Genomic DNA, 27304 nt, shown 5'->3' on the forward strand with positions numbered 1-27304 from the left:
TGCAAACATACATGTCCAAATAAAGATGATTCTGATCTCCTCTGGTGGGGATGAGGTGCATACAGTAACCGTCAGCATTTATAAAGAGATGCAGCAGGTATTCAACAGACTCCAGTAATAAGCCTCTTGCGACAGTGTTGGACTCTGTGTTGGAGCTTGTTTAGCACATGACATGACGTAGCATAATCTAACAGCCTAGCAGACCAGGATAAGAGGTGTTCGGCAGTAGAGAGGTGGGTGTCGTACGCTGTGGTCTTGCTGATGTCCTGGACGCTCTGCAGTGGGTCGATGGTGTCGGGGCAGCGCAGGATGCATGGAGCAAACACGATGGCCAGCGCGTTAGCCGACATCCGGTTTGTCTCCTCCTGAAGAGCAATCCTGAAACAAAACACATCCTCCTAAAACCAGTCCCAACAGCAAACACCTCCTAAAACCAGTCCCAACAGTCACCACTACGTCTCCACTGAGACTGGATGGCAAGGGGAGAAACAAAAGAGAGAAGAGAAGAGAGGAGAGGAGAGGAGAGGAGAGGAGAGGAGAGGAGAGGAGAGGAGAGAAGAGAAGAGAAGAGAAGAGAAGAGAAGAGAAGAGAAGAGAAGAGAAGAGAAGAGAAGAGAAGAGAAGAGAAGAGAAGAGAGGAGAGGAGAGGAAAGGAGAGGAGAGGAGAGGAGAGAAGAGAGGAAAGGAGAAGACAGGAGAGGAGAGGAGAGAAGAGAGGAGAAGAGAAGAGAAGAGAGGAGAGGAAAGGAGAAGACAGGAGAGAGGAGAAGGGAGGGGAGATGAGGAGAAGATCAGAGAGGAGAAGAGAGAAGAGAAGAGAAGAGAGGAAAGGAGAGGAGAGGAGAGGAGAGGAGAAGAGAAGAGAAGAGAGGAGAAGAGAAGAGAAGAGAAGAGAAGAGAAGAGAAGAGAAGAGAAGAGAAGAGAAGAGAAGAGAAGAGAAGAGAAGAGAAGAGAAGAGAAGAGAAGAGAAGAGAAGAGAAGAGAGGAGAGGAAAGGAGAGGACAGGAGAAGAGAGAAGAAGAGAAGAGAAGGGAGGGGAGATGAGGAGAAGAGAAGAGAAGAGAAGAGAAGAGAAGAGAAGAGAAGAGAGGAAAGGAAAGGAGAGGAGAAGAGAAGAGGAGGAGAAGAGAAAAGAGGAGAAGAGAAGAATGGTATCTTCAAAGTGATCAGATTTAACATTAAAGATTTCCTGCTGCTGAAATAAATGTAAGGGGTGTAACCACCAGGCTGCAGCACATATTCTTTTTTGTTTTTACTTTTTTAAAATGTATATGTTTTTGTTGCCTGTAATCTGTATTATCAAAACTAAATGTCCGGTTTAGGATAACTAGAGTTCAAAGTACAATCTGTAATGATGGGAACCGCCGACCTCTCTGTTATATTCTTGAACGTTGCTGTATGTTACAGTTGTGTTTTTGTTGTGGTGGGGTGAAGCTACACCTATCCCCGACCCACCTCCTACACACAGATGTTTTTGTTGTGGTGGGGTGAAGCTACACCTATCCCCCGACCCACCTCCTACACACAGATGTTTTTGTTGTTGTGGGGTGAAGCTAACCCCATCCCCAACCAACCTCCTACACAGGTGCAGTAACACACTGGCTGGAAATCAAAAGAGGTCAATTACCAACACGGTAAGACTGCTGCATGCCTGGCATCAATGTTAAACCTTTTTCCGGTTCTAAAGCTCACCATCTGTTAAAACTATGATCTATATCAGTATGATCCATATCAGTTTGATCCATATCAGTATGATCCATATCAGTTTGATCCATATCAGTATAATCCATATAAGTATGATCCCTATCAACTTGATGGTGAGAGCGGCTGTAAAATCAATGACAAGTGATGGAAAGTGCCGTTGCAGCTCAACAAGCTGCTGTTTCACCTCAGAATGTGGGAAATGAGGGAAAAGGTGGATAGTTTCTCTTGTAATGAACCAATCGGCACTCGGTTTGCATTCCCATTAAGCGCCATATGTCCACTTGGAGGGTGGCGGCTTGCCGCTGTTTTTCCAACAATAAGAATAAGAACAGAGCTATATGGCGAGGAAAGCCATCATGGTGAAGTGGGTCGGGCATGACCCGCCTTCTACTTCCATGTGGAAATCTCTGATCTCTGAGGTTGTGACTCTGGAAAAAATAGGACACTGTATTGATGGAGGGACTCAGTCTTTTTCTACAGAAATTGAAGAAACCATTGGAATCTCTGGGAGTTAAATATAATTTGGACTTAAGTGGGTACTAACTGGACAAATGACTGAATTGGGGACATTGGGGATGAATCGGATCCATGTATCCAATAATTATTTAATTTCACTATACTCCTTCTCTTATGTAAGTGCTGTGCCTCATGGTTTATTAATTGCCCCCCCCCCTTCTTTCATGGACCAGTCCTATAACATTATGTTTTCTATGCGTGTGTTTTTTTACCCCCCCCCCGCCTTTTCTCCCCAACTGTATCCAGCCATTACCCTACACGTCTGAGCTGTTCTGGTCTCTGCTCCAGCCCCTCTGCTGATCCAGGGAGGGCTGCAGACTACCACATGCCTCCTCCCATACATGTGGAGTCACCAGCCGCTTCTTTTCACCTGACAGTGAGGAGTTTCACCAGGGGGACGTAGCACATGGGAGGATCATGCTATTCCTCCCAGTTCCCCCTCCCCCCCAAACAGGTGTCCCAACCGACCAGAGGAGGCGCTAGTGCAGCGACATGGACACATACCCACGTCCGGCTTCCCACCTGCAGACACAGCCAATTGTGTCTGCAGGGATGCCCGACCAAGCCGGAGGTAACGAGGGGATTCGATCTGGCAATGTATGTATGTTTTTTAAGAAAAACAGAAAACAGCTCTATACGTAGTAAGGGTATGCATATCTTGGGGTGAAACACTCAAATCTCATCTTTCCATTCACTTTCATTCACGCTGTGCGTTGGTGTGAACAGGGGCACTTTCGTGAATCTGCCTTTCATGAAAGCTCCTCCCTCACAGCTCACACTCCTCCACAGACTGTCATGGCCGCTCCCTTCTTCTCACCTCAGATCCAACCCACATATTAAACCACAATCAGACGGTGGGGCCGAATACAACAGAGGTCACTAATTCCCCACATTACAGCTTCTACTGATGTAAGCCCTGCCTACCACTTACCTGACCAGGTGAAAGATGAGGCGTTCCAGCGTACCAAGGTGGGTTCTGCTGAGCTGGTCGATCACAGAATAAACCCCTCGGATGACCTCCCGCTTGTCGGGCTGACCTGAAACCGTCCCAAACAATCATTTATACACAACTCAGTATATACACTATTCACATATGGAACAACAGCTGGAGTCATAGTCACACACTCAATGGCTTCCATTCAGAACTCAGGAACAGCAAACCTCTGCGTAATCGACTCTCATGTGACAGATTGGACTCTCACCCATGGCCCTAAGGAACTCCTCGTAAAGTTCAAAGGTCATCAGAGGGCTGGGCAGGTCACGGAGCCACTGTTTGAGAACGCTAGCGATGACATGGATGTTGTACTCGTCCAGGTTCATGCTGTTCACATCTGGAACAGAGAGAAAGAGAGAGAGACGTTCAGCTTCATCTACTGAACAAGAAGATCAAAGGATTTCAAGAAGAGCTGAAATCAAAGTTTGAAATCAACATAAATATTTGATATATGTAACATTACTTTGCAGCACTGCCAGTGTGTGGGTCCCTTCAGAAATGAGCTTAATTATAATCACAGCATATCTAGCAAAACTGTTTTTTACTAGCTGACTTTATTTGCAAAATATTTTTACGACATTAAGAGCTACATATTTGTGATGACATCACGCAATAATTTGTCCTAAATATAAATATCCCCCCCTATTGTTTTAACTTAACCCCCCCCCTCTATTTCTGTTGGATTAGAGCCCTGTCAGTCCCACCTGTGTCCATCCCCTGGCGCAGCTCTTTAATCTTATTGGTGGAGCCAGACTTCCTGTAGATGCCCTCAGTGTACAGGCCGTGCATCTCTATGTAGTTGATGAGTTTCTCCACCAGGTGGGGCACCACACGCTCCTCCCCGGTCAGACGGGACAACTCTATGCCAAACTGCCGGGACGACAACTCCAAATCGTACTACACACAAACACACACACACACACCAAAAGCATAACTTCATAGAGTACAGGCAGCATACAATCTATACAAATGTAAAGTCACAACTGACATGCCTCTTACCTGAAAGTCTACTCCTTTTAACTCTAGACCGACCGGGATTTCACTCCTACCTAAAATGACCACGGGCGGTCAAAATGACTGCCACAGTTTTTAAACTATATATTCTGTCAAGATAAATACTCAGTTGAGATATTAATTATTACATATGTTAGTATGCCTGTTATGAAACTAACTGACACCAAAATTAACATTTTAACAACTAATACTATTTTTCAAACAATTTAAAATGGCCCCTGTCCAACGCCTGTAAATACTGCAAGGCCTCGGTGGTAGTCATGGTGTGTCTGTAATGGTGTCTGTAACCAGACATGTTGGACATAATCAAAAATCAAGTTTAGTCTATTTCTCTCCACTGGAGGATGCTAGTGTGTTTTTAGGACAGAGCAATGAACTTCACGAAGGAAATGACACCACCAACACACGTCATGTCAACGGTGGCGCAGTGGTTAGCGCTGTCGTCTCACAGCAAAAAGGTCCTGGGTTCGAACCCCGGGGTGGTTGTCCAACCTTGGGGGTCATCCCAGGTCGTCCTGTGTGTGGAGTTTGCATGTTCTCCCTGTCTCTGTGGTGGGTTTTCTCCGGGTGCTCTGGATTTCCCCACCATCAGAAAGACATGCATGTTAGGGTTAGTACTCCTGTCTGTGCCCCTGAGCAAGGTAATGGCAAGACCACCTGGAGTTGGTCCCCGGGCGCTGCATGGTGGCTGCCCACTGCTCCTAGCTACACAGCTAGGATGGGTTACATGCAAAGGCAGAATTTCCCCACAGGGATTAATAAAGTAGTAAAATAAAAAATAGTCACATGACGTGCATGATCACCCGCAAATTACGGCAGTCATTTTGACCGCTCATGGTTGTTTTAGGTAGACCTCATCATAACTTTTATTGTGCAATTGATCTAAAACTAATTTTAATGCAAATATATGCAGTTTTAGGAGCCCTCAGAGAGCGGCAGGTCTGTATCAAAATGGCGGCCTTGGTTGTTCGAGCATTAAAACATCAAGACTGGTGTGTAGAGTTACAGCAGATGACGTCGTGCTCTGTTGTAGTTTTCTACTGGGACTGGAATTACTGAACAGATGTAACCTATGTAGCTCTAGTGAGATAAAAGTAAATTACTTTGACAACTGCCAGTACTTTTACTCAAATACAAGTGTTCCCCAATCAACCACACAGCAGACAAAACCTAAAAACACTTCAAACCAGTAAATAAAATTCATTTGGTTATGCACATCGGGGCCTCTCCTCATACTGTAGCTTTTTTAATCAGGGGACGCTGAGCAACTTCGACAGGTTGAAAAGACTACATGGGTTAAATAATAGTGACTTTTATAGATTTCTCCAGGTACGCCATCACATTAACGGTTTTATGTTAGAGAGTCAAAAGGCATCTGAAAATAATTTATTGGAAGTTTTTGTTAGTGCCTATAGGATGGAGTCAGGGCTTAAAATTATCTCTAGGCTATACAGGGGGCTTCAGGAGGTTAAGACAGCAAGCACCACCTACGTGAAACAAAAATGGGGAAGGGAAACTCACAGTTCCATCCCAGAGGAAGTTTGGACAAAGTATTGCAAATCTCAGTGGAGGATAACTAGCTCGACCTCATGGAGAGTGTTTGACTGGAAGAGTCTTAGTGGATATTTTATCACACCTGTTCAGACCTCTCACCACCCAGGCTCTTCCTGCTGCTCCCAGGAAGCTGATCACCACCACTTGTTTTGGGCCTGCCCAAAAGTAAATACCTTCTGGCGTAGGATTTATATAGAATTAGTGACTATATTTGGGCCAAAACTTACTTTTAATTGGGATGAACTCCTCTTTGGTCTATTACATGCAACACCCACAAACATTAATACAAGTTACTTATTTGGAATATTGAGTGTAGCTGCCAGAAAAGCAATTACAAAGAAATGGCTGAAGCCAGACAGCCCATCTATAGAGGGCTGGTATGATGTCATCTATAGAGGACTGGTATGATCATCTATAGAGGACTGGTATGATGTCATTTACAACACCCCCTCCATAGAGGACTGGTGTGATATCATCTCTAGAGGTATGATGTCATCTATAGAGGACTGGTATGATGTCATCTACAGAGGACTGGTATGATATCATTTATAGAGGACTGGTATGATATCATCTATAGAGGACTGGTATGATGTCATTTACGACACCCTATCTATAGAGGACTGGTGTGATATCTATAGAGAACTGGTCTGATGTCATTTATAGAGGTATGATGTCATCTATAAAGGACTGGTATGATATCATCTATAGAGGACTGGTATGATGTCATCTATAGAGGACTGGAATGATATCACCTATAGAGGACTGGTATGATATAATCTATAGAGGACTGGTACGATATCATTTATGACATTTTTGTAATGGAAAGAATCACCTTCTCCATGAGGCTTGAGGAAACTAAATTTGAGGAAATTTGGGAAAAGTGAATTGTATATTTCCCCAAAACGTCCTTCTTTTGTTTGCATTTGTTTATGTGAGTATGTTTTTGTACTTTTTCTCTTTTTTTCTTTTATCTCAAATGGAACCCCCCCCCATGTTCTATTTTTGTGTTCTATATTTACTCTGTAAAATGCAGAAAAGATGGCTCACTTTATAAAAGTATCTCACTAAAGATGATTATGTAAAAATGCTGTTAATTCTGCTGTTCCAAAAAAAAAAAAAATCATTTTGGGTATTTCCATCCTAGCCCTAATTTGTTTGTTAGTTGTACTTATATGACCATAATTAATACTATGATATTATGGTATTACAACAATTCTATTATGATACTTATATAACCATAATTAATACTATGATATTATGGTATTACAGTAATTCTATTATGATACTTATATGACCATAATTGATACTATATTATGGTATTACAGTAATTCTATTGTAATGGTTATTGATATTAATATGATATTGTTAATGTCATTTGTTTGATATTACCATGATGTTGTTATTGATAGTGTCTTGATATATGCTCAATAATCCAGGTAAGAACATCAAAGAAGGTGGAATCAGTTCATCTGGATACAATGTTTATTTGTTTATATAATAAATGTATCCTGATGAACTGATTCAACCTTCTTTGATGTTATTGATAGTACGATGATAATACTATGGTATTACTGTGACATTACCATGACAAAGGCCTCCTACCTTCTTACTGCATTTGGTTGTCATCTTGGAGCAGCACTTCCTGTGGCAGGCGTAACGACACACTGCAGACAGGAAAAAAACACCGTCAACACTTCTCCAACTGCCACTCGACTAAAACAACCACTATCCACCCAGGACTGCAAAAAACCACCCCATCTGCCAATCCACCCCCACCCCCCTCCACTCTGAGACTGCCCCGCCCCAACCAGCCCACCACCTACCCCCAAGCCTCCGTCACAGAGTGGAGATGGAGGCTGTAACCAGATATAAAGTAGATTTATGAAAAAACAGCAGATCTAACACAATTACCATGACACATAGAGAGGCAGGGTGCGTGTGTGTGTGTGTTTGTGTGCAGAAAGTAAAGGGGGAAATGTACATCTATGTGGACATAAACAGGTGTGAGTGGTTCTGGGTAACTTTTTGAATTAGGAATAACTGATAAGGAATAGGAATAATTAGGAATAACCAATAGTGTGTGTGTGTGTGTGTGGGTGGGTGTGTTCCTCACATTTGCAGACACAGGCTCGGTCCATCATCCAGATGAGGGAAGAACAGAACTCACAGTAGGTCGGGATGCTGTACTGAGTCGACTTAAAGATGTGGCCGCTATGTTCCTCTACCTGCAGAGGGCAGCAGAGGCACTGCTCAGCTTACAGCACATACACTTCACTGTGTGTGTGTGTGTGTGTGTGTGTGTTTAGCATAAGTGTCAACAGCCACTGCACTCATTTATTGATTCCACAGAGCATTATCTATGCCCAAAAACTGCATAATCTTCCATCCATCCATCCATTATCCAAACCGCTTATCCTGCTCAGGGTTGCGGGGATGCTGGAGCCTATCCCAGCAGTCATTGGGCGGCAGGCCAATGACTGTGTGATCTTATTATAGGATATAAATACCACACTCCATATAAAACCACAGCAGCTTTTAACAGAGCTAGACTTCCTCCATCCATCCATTATCCAAACCGCTTATCCTGCTCTCAGGGTCGCGGGGATGCTGGAGCCTATCCCAGCAGTCACTGGGCAGCAGGCGGGGAGACACCCTGGACAGGCTGCCAGGCCATCACAGGGCCCACGCACACATTCACACCTAGGGGCAATTTAGTACGGCTGATTCACTTGACCTACAAGTCTTTGGACTGTGGGAGTAAACCCAGCCAGACACGGAGGGAACATGCAAACTCCACACAGAGGACGACCCCCAAGGTTGGACCACCCCGGGGCTCGAACCCAGGACCTTCTTGCTGTGAGGTGACTGCGCTAACCACTGCGCCAGCCTGCCGCCCGAGCTAGTCTCCCTCTCATACGTAAATCACTTTGGATAAGAGGACAAGCGGAACACATCAGCATAAACATAATTCAACCTTCTGAACCTGAACTCAATCATCTAAACCTCTCAACCACCACTAGGGACAGAAATACCACTCACAATATCCGTCTCCTTTTTCCTCCTCTTCTTGCGCTCTGGTTTAGGAGCCTGACAAGTAAAAAGAGGGTCAGGTCTTGTGTTGTCTGCTCATAAGACTGGTATCCATATTTGCGGTAGCGGTGCATCGGTTATGAAAATGAGCTGTACAGGGACAGTGTCCCCTGAGCCCGATGTTAAACACGACCTTGTGAAAAGTGCCGTACACACAGACTGTTGTTCTCCTCATCCTAGGTCTCATTCATCATGTCTTACCCTGCCGACGGTCCCCTGCATGGGCTTGTACTCGAGCATGAACTCGTCCAGGAAGACCTTGAAGGTGTTGACCCAAACCTTGACGGGCGACTCGCTCCAGTCCCTCTGCTCCAGACGCATGGTCTTCTCCAGGATCTGCTCAAACAGGGCGTACAGGTCCTTATACCGGATACTCTTCCCATCGTCCATCTGGAAGACCAGGACAGGAGACATGTGAAGACACAGAAGGTGACGTGTCCAACAGTTTCCCCATGTATTGGTTGGAAAGAGAAAAGAAAATCTGGATTTCCCAAGTCCTGAAGACAGTTTCTTTAAGCTTCCTTCAGTAACAAGGAACCAAGAAACACAAAACAGAACAAGTAAACAGGACAGAGTTTTAAAAAATCCTTTTAGTAAAAACGTATTTACAATGAATGAGGTCACTTATGTGTGCTCCTTGCTTGAAAAAGGCTATACAAATAAAAATATTATTATTATTTTGATGATTTGATAATGATTATTATCATTTCAGTCGCCTTGATGTTTTAAAACTGGCTGCCTGAGAGCAGATGAAAATATATCTTCCCCCAAATAACTCACAAAACTCACAGCCAGGGCAGTGGAGTAGGAATTAAAGATGTTGATCCTGAATTCCCGCAGGGCTTTTTTGAAGACCACATCCACCATGGTGTCCTTCTTCCCATCCTTGCACTCCAGGTCTGCCATCTGGAAAGACGGAGCGGAGAGGAGGAAAAGTCAGTACGGACTGACGGATGTTCAGATTTATGGATTTACAATGTTTGGATCTGCAGCTGTATACATGTACAGAGCTAAAGATGGAGGACAAACAGAACTGACAAACAGAACCAGGGTGCTGCTGAAAAAAGCTTCCCCATATAAACTGGGATACAGACGACAGTATTTGCAGTATTAGTATTATCATAGTATGAGCAGTATTTGCAGTATAAGTATTATATTAGTATGAGCAGTATTAGCAGTAGTAGGGTTATAGTCGTAGTATTATAACAGTGGAACTAGCGATAGCAGTAGTGGTAGTAGTACTGTTAGCAGTAGTAGCAACATAAAAAGTGCAAATACAGAAAACAAATATGCCTATCAGCAGGTGTGTTAGTGCAGAATACACAAATATCAGAATATACAAAACAAACACACACACACCAAAAAATGAACTGTAGGCTGTTTTAAAAAGTAAGTGTTTTTTTTTTTTATAAATGTATTTCTAGTTTTCCCCCTTATCCCACCCGATTAACCCAATGGCATATGGCCGGAACTCTTGTGGAATAACTCCCCTGGCTCACGTTTCCACAGGAAGGAGATAGTCGTAACGCCAGCTTCCTTCAAACTTGTGTCGGCTGCTCTCGCCATTTTACACGCTGAAGCCTCGCATGGATCGCATTACCTTCAGGCTACGAAGGAGACGTAGGGAGAATGCTTTGGGTTGCTTGGCTGCAGGCGCCCGGATGGGCCAGAGGGGTCGCTGGAGAACAACAAGTCCCCGAAAACTACACTGATCTACACCCACTATCCCTCGGATAAGGGTGGCCTAATGAATGCCTTACCCCATGGATGCTCTGGCCGTGACCTGTTACGGCGAGTCTGGGATACGAACCTCCCAGCCACATGACAAGCAGGTTATTCCACTCGGCCATCAGAGTGAAAAAGTAAGGTTTTTAACCTGTTTTAAATGTGTTAGCAGTGGTGGTGGTGGTGGCAGTAGTGGTGTTACAGTTTGATATTTGATTTGATTTTGAGATACTTTATTGATCTCCGTAGGGAAATTCCTCTCTGCGTGTAACCCATCCTAGCTGTGTAGCTAGGAGCAGCAGACAGCTGCCGTGCAGCACCCGGGGACCAACTCTGGTTCGTCTTGCCATGCCGTACTCAGGGGCACAGACAGGAAGGAGTATTAACCCTAGCATGCATGTCTTTTTGATGGCGGGGGAAACCAGAGCACCCAGAGAAAACCCACCGCAGACACAGGGAAAACATGCAAACTCCACACAGAGGACGACCCCCAAGGTTGGATAACCCCGGGGTTCGAACCCAGGACCTTCTTGCTGTGAGGCGACAGTGCTAACCACGGTGCCACAGGCAATATGCCATCTCAGTATGCCATATTTTTCCACCATTGACACAGCATCATCAATGCCATCTCATGGTTTGGACATGTGTGGAGGAGAGATGCTGGGTATATTGGGAGAAGGATGCTGAATATGGAGCTGCCAGGGAAGAGGAGAAGAGGAAGGCCAAAGAGGAGGTTTATAGATGTGGTGAGGGAGGACATGCAGGTGGCTGGTGTGACAGAGGAAGATGCAGAGGACAGGAAGAGATGGAAACGGATGATCTGCTGTGGCGCCCCCTAACGGGAACAGCCGAAAGTACTAGTACTAGTAGTGTTAGAAGCAGTAGTAGCAGTAGTAATGGTGGTAGTAGTGGTGCCAGTAGTCGTATTATTATAGTAGAAGTAGTGTTAGCAGTAGTAGTAGCAGTAGTAGTTGTGATATTGCTTTAGTTGAAGTAATAGTAGCAGTATTAGCAGTAGTAATAATAGTTTAGCAGTGTGTGTGTGTGTCTTTTTATTCGTGTGTTTCTTATGTGTGTGTGTTCCAACCTTCTTCATGAGGAAGTCGTTCATGGTGCGGTAGTCGTGGGCAGAGGTGAGGATGTACAGGTCGTCGTTCTGCCACTGGGCAGGCTCCAGAGCGATGCTGCTGATCTTCACACTGCGCCTCCTCCTCATCTTGGGCGACGGCTCCTTGTTCTCCTTACTCTCCCGGCAGCCCCGCGGAGGAGCGCCGAGGTCGGGACTGTGCTGGGGGGACGTCCCATCTGAAAGGAGGGAGAGAATGCTATGACCACAGGGACAGGTCCGTCTGTCAAGGCATCTCAAAAACCCACAGAGGGATTCTCATGCGAGCTTGTGAGCAGGTGTGCCTTGTGTACATAACATTTCACACATTTTGATGGTGAAATCCTGTTTACTTTTTGAGATATTTAACTTATTTTCAACCAAGCAATCCTCATAGAAATGAATGGTAGAATGTTGGCTGACGGTGACGCGGTTCAGTTCATAACATCAGTTTAAACCGGTGTAACCACCTGGATAGCTTTCATCCATCCATCATCCAAACCGCTTATCCTGCTCTCAGGGTCGCGGGATGCTGAAGCCTATCCCAGCAGTCACTGGGCGTCAGGCGGGGAGACACCCTGAACAGGCCGCCAGAACATCACGGGGCCAGCACACACACACATTCACACCTAGGGACAATGCAGTACGGCCGATTCACCTGACCTACATGTCTTTGGACTGTGGGAGGAAACCAGAGCACCTGGAGGAAACCCACGCAGACACGGGGAGAACATGCAAACTCCACACAGAGGATGACCCAGGACGACCCCCAAGGTTGGACTACCCCAGGGCTCGAACCCAGCACCTTCTTGCTGTGAGGCGACTGCGCTACCCACTGCACCACCGGGCCACCTTGATAGCATTTTAAGCTAAAGCACAGTTTCTCCAGGAAATGGACTCTAGTAATTATAACCACAACGTTATCTGAGTCTGGTCTGGTCGTAATCCAGAGAAGCAGCAAACACAGCAGTTGTTTTGTGGATTTGTGTCGCTCCACATCTGCAGTCCAGATAGCTTGGACAGCAATTTAACTTGAGAGGACAGTGGGAAGTGAGGTCAGATATGTTCGTGTTTGGGTCCTTTACCGTCTGCGTCTCCAGCCTCACTCCTGACCGACTGTTTGTCTCTCCACAGCTTTTTGTCACTGTGCTTGGTCTTGCTCCAGAAACGCATCTTCCCTCTCATCCTACTGTGTAACACACACAGACACAGACACACACACACGATCAATGCATAAAATCATTTATCTCTAATCTTATTAACCCTGTTTCCACTGTAGTAAATATGTGAACTGTTGGTATTTTCCACCAAGCTCCCAGGATGTCTGTCTTTGTATGGAGACATAGATGAAGGTGGTGGTCACCTCCCGTCCTGGCTTGAGGTCTTTCTGAGGGCCTCCACTTTTCCCAGGTCTCCTGAAGACATGGTCTTATGGATCTTCTTCTGCTCTTTGTGCGAGGGCTGGAGATGGAGAACATGGTGGGACACTGGTAAGAATACATTTTGTTAACCAAACTGCGCCTGAACTAAATGGGATTTAGCATTCCCATGAGGAAGGAAGACCATGTGTAGCTGCTGTATGAACGCAGCCCACGTGGCTCCAGAGGTAAAGAACCAAACCCTCTTCAAACCACAGGAACCCAGGCTTGAAGAGGGTTTGGTTCTTTGATATAGGTGAGGTCCCAATATCACTAATACCTCCAGTATGAAGAGTTCATAGACACTTCAGGACTACGTTCATTAAGTACACAATGTGCTCCCTAGAAGATTAGTGATGATTACACTTTAACCACTGGATATGTGTAGTGATATGTTTGTATATATTTTCTTATATTAGAAAAGTGTTCTGAGGAAAAACATGTGCATAGTAAATGTGAACCTGGGCTCACCAATCTGTGTACAAATAACATGATATTACACTTTCATATTGTGTGCTATGCATACACCAAAATCCAATTTTGCGTGCAGATGATACGCCAATCCTTTCCATGAACGTCTGACCCTGACCCTGACCCTGACCCTAACCCTGACTCTAACCCTAACCCTGACCCTAACCCTGGTTGTGGATGCCCGCGCTTCTGGTGAACTGGGCAAACTGAGCCTCGCTGGTGACATCATGACTGTTCAAGGTGATGGTGGTATTTGGACGCATCAGCTCTCCACAGAAGTTTATGGCAAGGACTGGCTTATCATCTCCACGCAACACTGGATTTTGGCATATGCATTGCACGCAGTGTGTAATGTGTTATTTGTATGCAGATTGGCGAGACCGGGTTGTCAATGGAGATATGTGCATCTACATAGAACTTGATGTGTTAGTATGGGTGCCCACAAAATATGAGACACCAAGAGTGGATAGAAAAATATTAAGTTAATTTAAGTAAATCAGCTATGTTATACAGACACAAAAACTTCAGTCACCTCTGAAAATCCGTAGTATTTAATGTTCTGAGCAGAATAACAAAAACATGAAAAACTGCTACACTGACAACAACACTGCTGAACAGCAACAACTGACATCAGCACGGCCGAACAGCAACAGCCCCAAATAAAGAGAGAGAACGTGCTCAGATTGTTAGGAATAAAGATGTTAATAGTGAGAAGGTGAGACGGAGGTCATGCTCATGAGTTCCTGTCTGGAAATAGGTGAGAAATCATTAGTGACAGATTGTTACTGGACAAGTTAGTTTTCCCAGCATGCAAGTGGACCAGGCATCCTTGTGTTTTGCTGTTAGGACGGAAGACCTGTTCGAGGTCTGTGCTGTGAGTGGATAAAAACTTTCATACAAAACCAGACAGATGTACAGGCGGTCAGTCCGTCATTGGAATATCGGCAGCCATGAAGCTTTAGGATTTAATGTGCATCTTGGAAAATTTCCCACTGGGATTTTAATCTGCTGGTCTTTATACTCAGGCACACGGGTTCTTCAGAGTTCTTCACACGTCTGTTCTTCAGACAGACTAGAGAAGGTTGTACTGACACCAATGAGCGCCAACAGCCATGAAGCTAAAAGCCGCTGCTCCACCCCCTCTGCTGATCCGGGGAGGGCTGCAGACTACCACATGCCTCCTCCGATACATGTGGAGTCACCAGCCGCTTCTTTTCACCTGACAGTGGGGAGTTTCACCAGGGGGACATAGCGCGTGGGAGGATCACGCTATTCCCCCCAGTTCCCCCTTCCCCCTGAACAGGTGCCCTGACTGACCAGAGGAGGTGCTAGTGCAGTGACCAGGACACATAACCACATCCAGCTTCCCACCCACAGACACAGCCAATTGTGTCTGTAGGGACACCCGACCAAGCCGGAGGTAACACAGGGATTTGAACTGGCGATCCCCATGTTGGTAGGCAAACAATCGAGGATGTTAAAAATGTTATCCCCAGCATTGGCCTTTTTCAGTCAACTTAAGAGCCAGTTCAGAAACTGACAACATGAGAATATCTGGTAAAAAATTAAACTGACCTCCCTTGCAGAAAACAGAGTGGTGTGAGAGTCAGGACTAAGGAACGAGTCGGGTGGCAGCTAAGTGAGAACGGGCGGTTCAGTTTGGTAAAGGCTTAAGCAACGAGCGAGCATATTAGCTGAGAAACGTTCACCGAGTCAAACAGCAAGTCACTACTCAAATGTTCTGACGGCATTGGCGCTAGCAGTGTTAAAAGCCCCGCCCTCAGCCTCTTGGCTCCGCCCGTCCCCACAGGGCAGGGGGAATCTTGACTGGATGCGAAGAAGGTCGGTCGGCGGGCGGGAGGACGAGGGACCATCGGAGGTTCAGGTGATTTACCATCTCAGAGTCACTGTGACAGTCAGCCTCAGGGTGGGCATACAGGGGGGTCAGGGGGGGGGTCAGCGTGTGGGAGAGGACAGGGGTGTAGTATTCATCGTCGTCGTCCGACTGGGTCGCCCCCTCAGAATTACAGCGGGTGAGGAAGTCGGAGCGAGTCCGGGACATACGAGCTTTCTTTTTTGGACCAGGGCGCCCAACCTGTTTCCAGGCAACCAAAAGAACATCAGGTCAGCTGGTACTGTGTGTGTGTGTGTGTGTGTGTAATCTGTGTGTGTGTGTTTGTTTGTTAGGATAGGCTTTTGCTCTTATGACTGTGGTGTCAGAAGAGCAAAGGGGTGTGCGTTGGTGTTATTGCGTGTATGTGTTTGTGTGTGGAATCTGTATATGAGTGTGTGTGTGTGTGTGTGTGGTATGTGTATATAAACGTGTATCTGAGCATGTATGTGGAATGTGTGCGTGTACGTGTATATGAATATGTGTGTGTACAAGTATGGCCATCAGTGATTATAAACAGTGTGTGTTAGCAGTAGCTAAACACATCAGAAACACATTTATTAGACTGGATTAGAGGTCAAATTGTATTTTAACCCCCCCCCCCCCCCCACTTTTTCTCCCTAACTGTACTTGGCCAATCACCCCACTCTTCCGAGCCGCCCCGGTCTCTGCTCCACCCCCTCTGCCAATCCGGGGAGGGCTGCAGACTACCACATGCCTCCTCTGATACATGTGGAGTCGCCAGCTGCTTCTTTTCACCTGACAGTGAGGAGTTTCAACAGGGGGATGTAGCACGTGGGAGGACCACGCTATTCCCCCCAGTTCCCCTTACCCCCCAATGGACCAGAGGAGGTGCCAGTGCAGCGACCAGGACACATACCCACATCTGGCTTCCCACCCGCAGACACAGCCAATTGTGTCTGCAGGGACGCAACACGGGGATTTGAACCGGCGAGCCCCGTGTTGGTAGGCAACAGAATAGACCGCTACGCAACCCGGACGGCCCCTGCGATTCAAATTTTGAAAGAAAATTACTTTAAACCACCCTTTCAGTTCCAGCCTCACCATTAATGGCAACAAGAACAACCCAAACACCAAATCCATTTTACACTTTTCTGACAGGTGAACATGATATGTGTGTTTTTGTGTTTGTTTGTGCGTGTCTGTTTCACCTCTTTGTTTCTGGATCCACCGGTGCCTTTAAAGGCAGTAGCTTCATCTCTGTGAAGGGCCAAAGATCTTTCCTGGTTCACCAAATCTTTATCAGACCTGTGTGACAGAGAGGATTCACACAAGTTCAAACATCTACAGAACTACACAACAATGGAATTGATGTTTAAATTCTATTTTAAACGGCCCTACTTTAAACTTCATGGGCCATAAATGAAATCCATCAAATGAAGTTGCCAAACAAACACTGCATGACCAAGCTGGTCTCAGAAGTCAACCATGACTCACACTTCCTGAGGAGCATTGGTTGACTTACTTAGAGAACGGCAGCTTGCGTCTGGGTGGGGAGAAGATGGTGTTGGAGGGTTTTTCCATCATGTTGACGATAACAGTTTGTGCTGAGCTCTTCTTCTGGGCCTTCGGTGGCTTGGTCTCCAGGATGGCGCCACGGGCCTCCTGCTCCGGCCTTCCCTCCTTCGTCTCCTGTTGGCTAGGTAGACAAAGGGGAACAGGCGCTTTAGGCTCCAAGACGATCTCGATGTCCATCTCCGAGGAGCAGATCCCTGGGAGTTCTGCTGTGGCTCCATGGGTGCTGGAAGAGGAAACATTGGAGGACCCTGACACTTCTCTTTTTCCCTGGATAGCACCCACTGAAGGACGCCATCCCTCTGGTCCCACTTCCAAACCTGCAATGGAACCAAGTTGGGACCGGGATGAAGTCCTCTCCAGGACGTGGGCTGCCTGCAGCTCCTCCTCCACGGGACTCTCCTTCTGCATACTGATGACCACAACAACCGGCCTCCGAGAAGAAGACTCTCTCCTCTCTGTTTGTGGTTTACTGGGGTTTTGAAATTTAGGTTCCTGAACTGGGCTTTGGTCTGAAGCGATATAAAACATCGCTCTAGGATTCTCCTGCCCAATTTGTGACTCAATCATGGGCTTTTCATTGGAGTTTGAATCTTGAAGCCCCTGTTGCAGTAGCTGAATCTCAGTCTGGGAGGTTTCCAGGTTTGAAGGTTCTCGGGAACTTGAGTATTCAGAACCCCCAGTCTCCATATCTTCCACACTGAGCAGTTCAGAGCTTCCCAAGGCTGAGGATCTATGGTGATCCTCCAGCCCACAGGTGGCACTGTCTGTGACAGGCTCTTCTGGTAGCCCACCTCCAACACTGGTTGTTCGGACCTTCAGAAGCTCCAGGCTGAACTGGGCTTGTTCCAGTTCCCTCATTCGCCGGCTCTCTCGTTTGGACCTGGTTCTGTGGCTTGTCTCATCCACGCTCCTGTTCCGCTCCTCCTCCTCCTCCTTTTCTACCTCATCCATGTCGATAAGCTCTGGCTTGCAATACTCAGCAGGTTCCACCAAGAAATCTTTCACTTCACTTTTCTGTGTTGAAAGGGTAGCATCCTCCACCGTCCTGTCTGCCGTCTCCTCTTTGGCTAGTGGACTCATTTGGACAGTTAGTAGCAGTCTTAGATGCTGCTCCTTAAGTTCTTTGAACCTGGAGATAAAACCAACAATATCAAAAAACACCAAGAAACCTCCTAAAACCTCTAAAATACAGGTGTCTTCTAAGTGAAGGAGACAGAAAGAAAGCAAATCAAGGTGCAAACAACTAAAGACACACTTCATCCATAACCTGCATAAAAATATGAAATCACATTTTAAAATGATACAAACAAAGATTTTTGCACTTTTTTGTTGGGAAAACAATCCAAAGTATACAGCTAGAAGAAAGTTGTGTATTCACTTGAGGCGTGTAAGGTATCCCCTGGCTGAGGCCTGCAGGAACGTCACCGCTTGGCGGAACCTGCAGTAATGCCTCCTCTCCCTGAACCTCCTCCATGCCGCCTGAATTACGATGGCCGCCAGAGTCCTGTGGTGGAGACAGTTTCTCCAGGACCTCTGGATGACCAGGGCAGAGTCTTGGCACTGCAGGAACTTCCTCCGCGCCCTGTAACATCTCCACGCCGCCTGTAAGCACACTGCTGCCCCCTCCTGGATGGCAGGGTCAACGGCAGCCTCTGACTGCCTGAGCAGGCAGCCTCGCCACCATTGCTGAAGACATAGGAAGGGAAGAAGGGAAGAGAACTGAACGGTAAGGAAGAGGAAACTGGAAATGCTTCACAATCAAAAAAACTGGAAGACCATTTTCTCTCAGACAAGTGGATAAGGTGGTTCTTCTTGTTGATGACAGGAAGTCTGTTTTTTGTCTCTTCTCCGTTTAAAACAAACTGTCCTTCTGTCTGGGGAAGTTTTGGACAACACACACCTCCATGCATAACAGTGGACTGTGAAGTTAAAATAATTTATTTCTCTTTTAAAAGCTTTATTTATCTGATGACTTTGGGCTGTGAACAGACATAATTTCAAAAGAAAGATGAATGAAATATAAGATGAGAATAATATCACAACATACATAATAATTAGATAAGTTAAATTTGAAGAATAAAGGGATCCTGAATTTCATCAATACAATGAACTTTTATAATTATCTTTATTCATCCAACACACACCAATTCAGCATCTAACAAGCTCAGCTAGACAGACCAAGGCAACCTCATATCATTTTCAGCTCGAACACGAACCTTTCCTTCAAACCCTTTTCTTCTTGACTGTCAGAAACAGCAATGGAGCCAACAAATCTACTGAAGAAAGTTGATATATATATATATATCCATCCATCCATTATCTGAACCGCTTATCCTGCTCTCAGGGCCGCGGGGATGCTGGAGCCTATTCCAGCAGTCATTGGACGGCAGGCGGGGAGACACCATGGACAGGCCGCCAGGCCATATATATAAATATAAATAAAACTCTCTGACTTCACCGAAAATTAAGACCAAGCTGTATTTATGCAATGTGCCCACTTTCCTCCAAGAGTTTGTTTCTTTAAGAAAATGGAAGACTTCAAACGCCCCAAATCTGGAGAATTAATCCTATTTTTTAGACAGTTGACAGTTTGTGTAATCATTCTTTTTTCTCTCTCCTCTTCCTCTTCCTGCTGTTATCTGCTCATCATCAGTCACAGTACTGGTTTGTTTTCCTTTGGGCCGATAGAGATTTGGACGTCTTATCAAAGAGGCTTTTCCAGGAAAATCATGCCTCGGTCTGGTGTCTTCCAAATGCAACTGTTTTCCCCTCTGCATTCTTCTCTGACATTTTATGGTCGGATGTTTCATTCAAAACATCATCAGTCAAAATCTCTTTTTTTGCCTTCATACAGGACTGGAACAGCCCAACTGTGTTCTGGGTTTTGGATCAGTCATATACATATATACTTATACATACATATATACACGTATATACACACACACACACACACACACACATATATATATATATATGAGGTAGGTGGACATGACAGAATTATGCATGTATATGGGTGTCCGGGTAGCGTAGCGGTCTATTCCGTTGCCTACCAACACGGGGATCGCCAATTTGAATCCCCGTGTTACCTCCGGCTTGGTCGGGCGTCCCTACAGACACAATTGGCCGTGTCTGCAGGTGGGAAGCCAGATGGGAGTATGTGTTCTGGTTGCTGCACTAGCGCCTCCTAACTTCTTGCCTGTCTGTGTATGGATATGCAGCCTCCTAGGCGAACCCGCGCATGAATGCAACAACCGCTCATCCGAACAACTTCACACTCGATGCCGTTCTTGCTGGGGTCCTCAGCAACACACCTACCGAGTGTGAAGTCGATCAGACTGTCCAGCCTCACCCTGCTGTGTGCTGAGTGGGACATGAACACTGACAAGCACAAAGTGGTTGCCAGGTTTTCCACCATGAAGGAGAGGAGGATGAAGTTTTAAAAAGGGACCGTGATATGTATAAATTTCACTAAACTGTTTGGATTATTTAGTTCTATGTAGGATGGTGCAATACACACATGGACCACTTAACTACGGCAGGCTGAGCAGGGACAACTACTGGTGAATGAAATATCCATATTTATTCTTCTAACTTAAATGTCGGTTATGAAGAAATCAGTCTCTGTGCTTACTGCATTTCGGCACAAGTCTGTCTCACTACCTGTGGTGTTGTACACATGTCTGTCACATGACTGTGGTGCTGTAGACATGTCTGTGTCACATGACTGTGGTGTTGTAGACTGTCTACTGTGTATGTGAATAGGCCTTGTGATGTTGTAGTCCACCGTGTCTATTTTATGTTTATGTTATTCCCATGGAAGGAAGACATGGTACTGAGACAGTGCATCTGGCTCATCGGCAGCAGTGCTGAAGCATTACTCGCTGCATGTAGCATGCTGCCTGCCGTAGCGTGCCGCCTGCCACCTGTCGTAGCGTGCCGCCTGCCGTAGCGTGCCGCCTGCCGTAGCGTGCCGCCTACCATTGCGTGCCGCCTACCGTAGCGTGCCGCCTGCCGTAGCGTTCTGCCTGCCGTAGCGTGCCGCCTGCCGTAGCGTGCCGCCTACCATAGCGTTCTGCCTACCGTTGCGTGCTGCCTACCGTAGTGTGCCGCCTGCCGTAGCGTGCCGCCTGCCGTAGCATACTGCCTGCCGTAGCGTGCCGCCTACCATAGCGTTCTGCCTACTGTTGAGTGCTGCCTACCGTAGCGTGCCGCCTACCGTAGCGTGCTGCCTACTGTAACGTGCTGCCTACTGTAAGGTGCTGCCTACTGCCCTCGGTGCTGAAACACTTGAATGTGACTGGCAACCCTGAACAGGTGTCCTGACCGACCAGAGGAGGTGGTAGTGCGGCGACCAGCACACATACCCACATCCGGCTTCCCACCCGCAGACACGGCCAATTGTGTCTGTAGGGACGCCCGACCAAGCCGGAGGTAACACAGGGATTCGAACCGGAGATCCCCGTGTTGGTAGCCAACGTGACAGGCCACCACGCTACCTGGACGCCCACTGGATGTTTTCTTAAACATAGGCTCGCTTGGCTTGATAAGTGACAATTGGTGTTTATGGCTAGATCAGTTAATTTACAGTTGTGAACTTTAAAATTACTATCAGAGGGGCCCCTCGAGAATGCTTCACCCCCTCTGTGCTGAGGGCCTAGCTCCGCCCCTTCCTTCCCTACCCAATTTCCCCTCGGGGATGAATACAGTATTCTGATTCTGATTCCTCCAGGCTACCGCCTGGCGGAGATAAAAACCTGGTTGAAGCTGGGTTTTACTTACTGATGTAGTACTATCTTATGGATGTAGCACTATGTGTTGGTAAAGGTCTTCTACCAGCTTGTTCTGTCATATCTGCTGGTTGGACACAACACCTTCACTTCTTCGTACTCAACACTACCTGCCCTCTTCTTCCTCATCTGGCTGCTATGATGATGACGGAAAACACTATACACCCTGTCATTTTTCCTGGCAAAGTCCTACCAGACACCACCATCCTTATCACACACCCCTACAGTCTGCAGGATGTGGAGATTTGTGGACTATCATCTTGATTATTTGTAGATAGAAAGTACCAAAAATGATGTTTGCCCGCATTTAATTCTTTAGGATTATTGCTTTAGGCACCTTAGCCAGCAGGCACATTAATGGTAGTTACTATAGAAGGAGAGAATTTTCCCAGCAGGTTTGGGGCGTTTGAACTCATAACCTCATTAATCCCAACCTCCTCCAATAAACTGTCCTCCTCCCGTTCACCAGCACCACATCTTACCTGGATGATGCAGGTGGTCCGTCTCAGGGTGACGAAATGCTTCCTCTCCAGAACCGCCCTGAAACGGCGCTGCAGCGTGACGATTCTCTGCAACACTTCCTGGTGGAGGAGGGTCTGAAGACGCTGACGCTCTGCCTCCCGCAGGAACACCTGGGTGAGACGGGGAGGTTTAGACACACCTGCAATTACTGACAAGACAGACTGTCATGCTGTCTACAAGCCAAAAATGTCATGGAGAGGGACAGCTGGAGGAAGATTTGATTGTAAACATGCAGAGTCATGCTGGTGACACACTCTCAGTCCTGTTTGGCCTCTTAATAAAAGCTGCTGGTGTTATGAACCATTTGAAGCAGTTTCTACAGCTTATACCATGGTGTTTCCCACTTGATAGCCGGCAGGAGTCAAGTGGATCTGTCGGAAGAACTCCCTTACGCCAGACTTGGTAGGCTTGGTGCCACGTGGCAGCAGGACACGAAACTGCTGTATGAAGTCCTGAAACAAAATGGACGTCCTGTCAGTAATCCCTGACTCTCTCTGAGAACATTACGGTTGAAACTATCATCCATGTGCATACCATATATGGCTTTTAGGACTTCACTCTTGATCGTAATCCAGTTTAAATAATTTTACAATACTGGCATATGGGCAATATGGCCCTATTTCATTGAAAGCAAACCAACTGCTTCAGTTGAAAACTTTTAGCAAAGATGCTTCTTGGTACATGAAGCCAAAAGTGCAATGAAATACTTTTCCTAAAATCGTAAGAGCTAATAACCCATCCATCCATCCATTATCCGAACCGCTTACCCTGCTCTCAGGGTGGCGGGGATGCTGGAACCTATCCCAGCAGTCATTGGGCGGCAGGCGGGGAGACACCCTGGACAGGCCGCCAGGCCATCACAGGGTCAACACACACCCATTCATACCTAGGGACAATTTAGTACGTCCGATTCACCTGACCTACATGTCTTTGGACTGTGGGAGGAAACTGGAGCACCCGCAGGAAACCCACACAGACATGGGGAGAACATGCAAAGGACGACCCGGGACGACCCACCAAGGTTGGACTACCCCGGGGCTCGAACCCAGGACCTTCTTGCTGTGAGGCGACGGTGCTAACCACTGCGCCACCGTGCCGCCGAGCTAATAATCACATATGATAAATAATCAGGTTAGTATCGCCCCAATCTGCTGATTAGATATGATAATGACGTGATAATTCAGTGTTGCCGATGAAAACGTTTCCCAAATCAGTTCTCTTATAATCACATGCACTGAAGGGAAAAAACACAAGCACACAAAAACATTAAAAATCCCACTAGTATCCTCCTGCTATCACACCCAAAACACATTTTAGATATTCCGCAAATCTAACCTACACCTCTTTTTAACATCCTTGTCATGTGTTTAGTAGCACATCCGACGGACTTCAATTTACAAACTGAGACTCTGTAAAGGTACCATGGCATCGAGAAAGACTGAGAGCATGAGCAGTACATTTGTTCGGTGCAGATGGCCTGTGGGAGTCTGCTGTGCACAGGTAATGGGAGAACCTCACCTGGAAGGTGTATTTGATGCTGTACCCTGATTGGCGGATGCGAACAGTCTCAAGCATGCCTGTGTACCTGAGCTGTCTGAGCACCAGGCCGTCATTGAAACGCAGAGGGAGCTGAGAGAGAGACATAGACAAAGAGAGCGAGACAGCAAGAGAAAGCAAGAGACACAGAGAGAGAGAGAGAGAGAGAGAGAGAGAGAGAGAGAGAGAGAGAGAGAGAGAGAGAGAGAGAGAGAGAGAGAGAGAGAAGAGAGAGAGAGAGAGAGAGAGAGAGAGAGAGAGAGAGAGAGAGAGAGAGAGAGAGCGCGAGCGAGAACAGCAAACAGAGAAAGAGAGGAGCAAAGAGAGGGAGCAATGTAGAAAGATAAAACAAGAAGGAAAGGAGAGAAAGCCAGAGAGAGGTGAGGAAAATGAAATGGCTGGAACAGATGAACACACGGTTGGTTGGGACAGAATCAGCGCTTTGTGACCGGGTCGCCTCACAGCCCGGCAGCACTCACCTTCTCAGCGTTGGAGCGAATACACTTGACAAAGTACGGCTCAGACTGACCCAACGTCTCCATCAGCTTATTGAGGGACGCCTGCATGCAAAACACAAACACAACATGACCTCATGACCTCACTTCCTTTCCTTTCCTTTCATCACAAGAAAAAAACAGTTTCCACACAGAAATCTGTGTATTCACGTGTATTGAGTATTTTAGATAATGCTAGAGAAATACTAGATACTGTTGATGGCTTTATATATATATACACACAAAAAACTTCATTAAATAAAAGCCTCAATGGGAGGGAAAGTGCTCAACAAACAAGGAGCAAAATAATCCTGTGATTCAAGTACAATCAACAGTACAAGCCTGTTTCATGCCATAAGCAATCACCAGCTGTCATTAGAGCCATGCGGATCACGTACACATCACGTGCACAGCGTTCAGTGGGGAAGAGGGAGGTGCCTACATTCAAATACATGTGATCGCTAAGCATCCAGTGTGTGTGTGTGTGTGGGGGGGGGGTTGCATACAGAGTTAATGGCATTATAAATAGATAATGCTAACAGACAAATGCCATTAACTCTGTATGCAATCCCCCCCCCTACTGGACGGTTAGCAATCACATGTATTTGAACATAGGCACCGCCCCCTTCCTCACTGGACGCTGTGCACGTGATGTGCATGGTGAGAAGTTACGTTCCTTGCCGTCAAAAGGATGAAAAACGTCTTCCCTGCTTGTGAACACATTCACAATGTCTGAAACTGTAGCCTACTGGCTGCATAGCCCACAATATGGACCTTACTCCACTTGCTAGTTTACAGATTTGAACTGTAAGATTTACTCACTCTTTAGTGCCTTCTAAAATCCTCACAATGCAACTAAAAATGCAGTGTCTAACACACGTGCACTGCTTCATGGAAAAACTACTACAATACTATGCTTCGCCTCTTGTTTGCGCTGCTCGAGCTTCTTTTCACTGTCAAATACCACGTGAGGGGACGGGAAAGAGCCACAAAACAAGGATTCAGTGGTGTCTGAAATCTCCATTTATCACTTGCTGCAGAGTAGCCTAATGAGTGCTTCATAAGTAGGGAAGAGTCAAGGCTCAGCATTTTTGGGTTTTACCGATTTTCACTGAAAAATTCCCAGATTTGTAAACTGATTTTCACCCGGATTTTATGTTTCCACGGATCCTAAAGTTGTTCCTGTTCGTGGGAGGTTATGTAACAGTGTCCTCTTGTGGCGAAATTCAGCATGCTGGATGGCTTTGAAAAATAAAAACCGAAAACGCTGAGCCTTGGGAATAGTGAATGTGTGATCAAGGGAACGGTTCCGGACACACTTCCAGTCATGTCGTTGTAATGCTCCAGCTGCGGCAGCAGGGGGCACTGACCTGGAACTGGGCGCTGATGCTGGGAGGTTTCTTCTTCTTGTGCAGGTGGAGCAGTGACTTTGTGATGCGGTCATGGAGCGTCAGACTGCTCAGGTACCGCAGAGACTTCACGTCCAGCAGGTTCTGCATTCACAGGCAGGACAGAACAACAAACAGCATGTTGGTCCAGCTAGAAACTGTCTCATCAAGGTGTTTTCTGTGTCTCTGTTTCATTGAGACAGAGGACTGAGACAAGAAAACTAGAAACTGTCTCAACGTGTCTCATCAAGGTGTGTTCTGTGTCTCTGTTTCATTGAGACAGAGGACTGAGACAAGAAAATGAAAACAGAAGACATGAACACAAAATAAAACTGGACGTGAATAGAGGGTTTTCTCCATCCGTCAAAGCTTTTCTATTCCAGTAACTAGGTCACATGTCAGATAATCCACTTTTCCTTCAGAAAGACATGAATAAATGAACGAATAGGACCACAGGGAATGCAGTGTGTTTGTGGACTCTTACCTTGGGAAGGGAGGGTTTGATTTTGGAGTTTTTGTTCCTCCTGCAGGGAAAGAGGTTTATACAGTTGAAGAATAAACAGGAAGAGGACGGACGTGTTTGTGAACTGGAAAGTACAAAATAAACCATGTCCCCAGTGTTGCATGTGGATGTGTACCTTCAAGTACAATAAATCTGTCATCACAAACACAACAAGTTGACATTTTCTCTCTTTTTTTTGGATCCCCCCCCCTTTTCTCCCCAATTGTATCTGGCCAATTACCCCACTCTCCCGAGCTGTCCCGGTTGCTGCTCCACCCCCTCTGCCGATCAGGGGAGGGCTGCAGACTACCACGTGCCTCCCCCCATACATGTGGAGTCACCAGCCACTTCTTTTCACCTGACAGTGAGGAGTTTCACCAGGGGGACGTAGCGGATCACGCTATTCCCCCTCCCCCCTGAACAGGCACCCCAGCGCCCAGAGGAGGCGCTAGTGCAGCGACCAGGACACATACCCACATCCGATTTCCCACCCGCAGACACGGCCAATCGTGTCTGTAGGGACGCCTGACCAAGCCGGAGGTAACACGGGGATTCGAACTGGTGATCCCCGTGTTGGTAGGCAACGGAATAGACCGCTACACCACCCGGACGCCCAAAGTTGACATTTTCAACCTGAAATGAATGAGAGTGTCTTTGTTACAATGTTACAATTTCATTTAGCAGATGGTCTTATCCAAAGTGATGTACATCTGAGGTTGTGTGGTTGAATATGCATCTATTGAAGTGTGTGTGTATGTGTGTGTGTGTGTGTGTGTGTGTGTGTGTGTGTGTGTGTATCTGTCTGTCTACCAGTCTGTCTGTCTGACTCACAGTAGGATGCCCTGTGCTCTCTCCAGTAGTTTGCTGTTGGTGGAGTTCAGGAAAATGCCATCTTCTTCCAGAGCAGGGGACCCGGAGGAGGAGAGCCGGCTGGACCGGCCATTACACCCGACACCGTATCCGTCCCTATGAGACAGAGACAGAGGATAACAGAGGTACATACAGGTGGACGGTATCATATTAGTTTCATCCGTTTTGTAAAGATCTCTCCAT

General features: G+C 46.5%; 1 protein-coding gene across 1 annotated transcript in view; it reads right to left on the reverse strand.

The window, feature by feature from the left end:
- The window catches only part of myo9ab (myosin IXAb), a 196621-nt gene that overhangs the window by 17066 nt on the left and 152251 nt on the right, over nucleotides 1-27304 (reverse strand). Inside the window, exons 17-39 of the mRNA XM_056281150.1 lie at nucleotides 27083-27217; nucleotides 26234-26273; nucleotides 25732-25854; nucleotides 24347-24427; nucleotides 23850-23960; nucleotides 22661-22783; nucleotides 22292-22441; nucleotides 18401-18708; nucleotides 16970-18151; nucleotides 16656-16752; nucleotides 15487-15687; nucleotides 13067-13164; nucleotides 12789-12892; nucleotides 11686-11903; nucleotides 9663-9779; nucleotides 9075-9263; nucleotides 8823-8870; nucleotides 7897-8008; nucleotides 7386-7447; nucleotides 3920-4112; nucleotides 3424-3552; nucleotides 3153-3258; nucleotides 247-378 (exon numbers count right to left, since the gene is read on the reverse strand). Coding sequence (XP_056137125.1) covers nucleotides 247-378; nucleotides 3153-3258; nucleotides 3424-3552; nucleotides 3920-4112; nucleotides 7386-7447; nucleotides 7897-8008; nucleotides 8823-8870; nucleotides 9075-9263; nucleotides 9663-9779; nucleotides 11686-11903; nucleotides 12789-12892; nucleotides 13067-13164; nucleotides 15487-15687; nucleotides 16656-16752; nucleotides 16970-18151; nucleotides 18401-18708; nucleotides 22292-22441; nucleotides 22661-22783; nucleotides 23850-23960; nucleotides 24347-24427; nucleotides 25732-25854; nucleotides 26234-26273; nucleotides 27083-27217 — 4059 coding nt within the window. The remainder of the gene's footprint in view (nucleotides 1-246; nucleotides 379-3152; nucleotides 3259-3423; nucleotides 3553-3919; nucleotides 4113-7385; nucleotides 7448-7896; nucleotides 8009-8822; nucleotides 8871-9074; nucleotides 9264-9662; nucleotides 9780-11685; nucleotides 11904-12788; nucleotides 12893-13066; nucleotides 13165-15486; nucleotides 15688-16655; nucleotides 16753-16969; nucleotides 18152-18400; nucleotides 18709-22291; nucleotides 22442-22660; nucleotides 22784-23849; nucleotides 23961-24346; nucleotides 24428-25731; nucleotides 25855-26233; nucleotides 26274-27082; nucleotides 27218-27304) is intronic.

This window comes from Lampris incognitus, chromosome 6 (genome assembly GCF_029633865.1).
Source record: "Lampris incognitus isolate fLamInc1 chromosome 6, fLamInc1.hap2, whole genome shotgun sequence".
Lineage (NCBI taxonomy): Eukaryota > Metazoa > Chordata > Actinopteri > Lampriformes > Lampridae > Lampris > Lampris incognitus.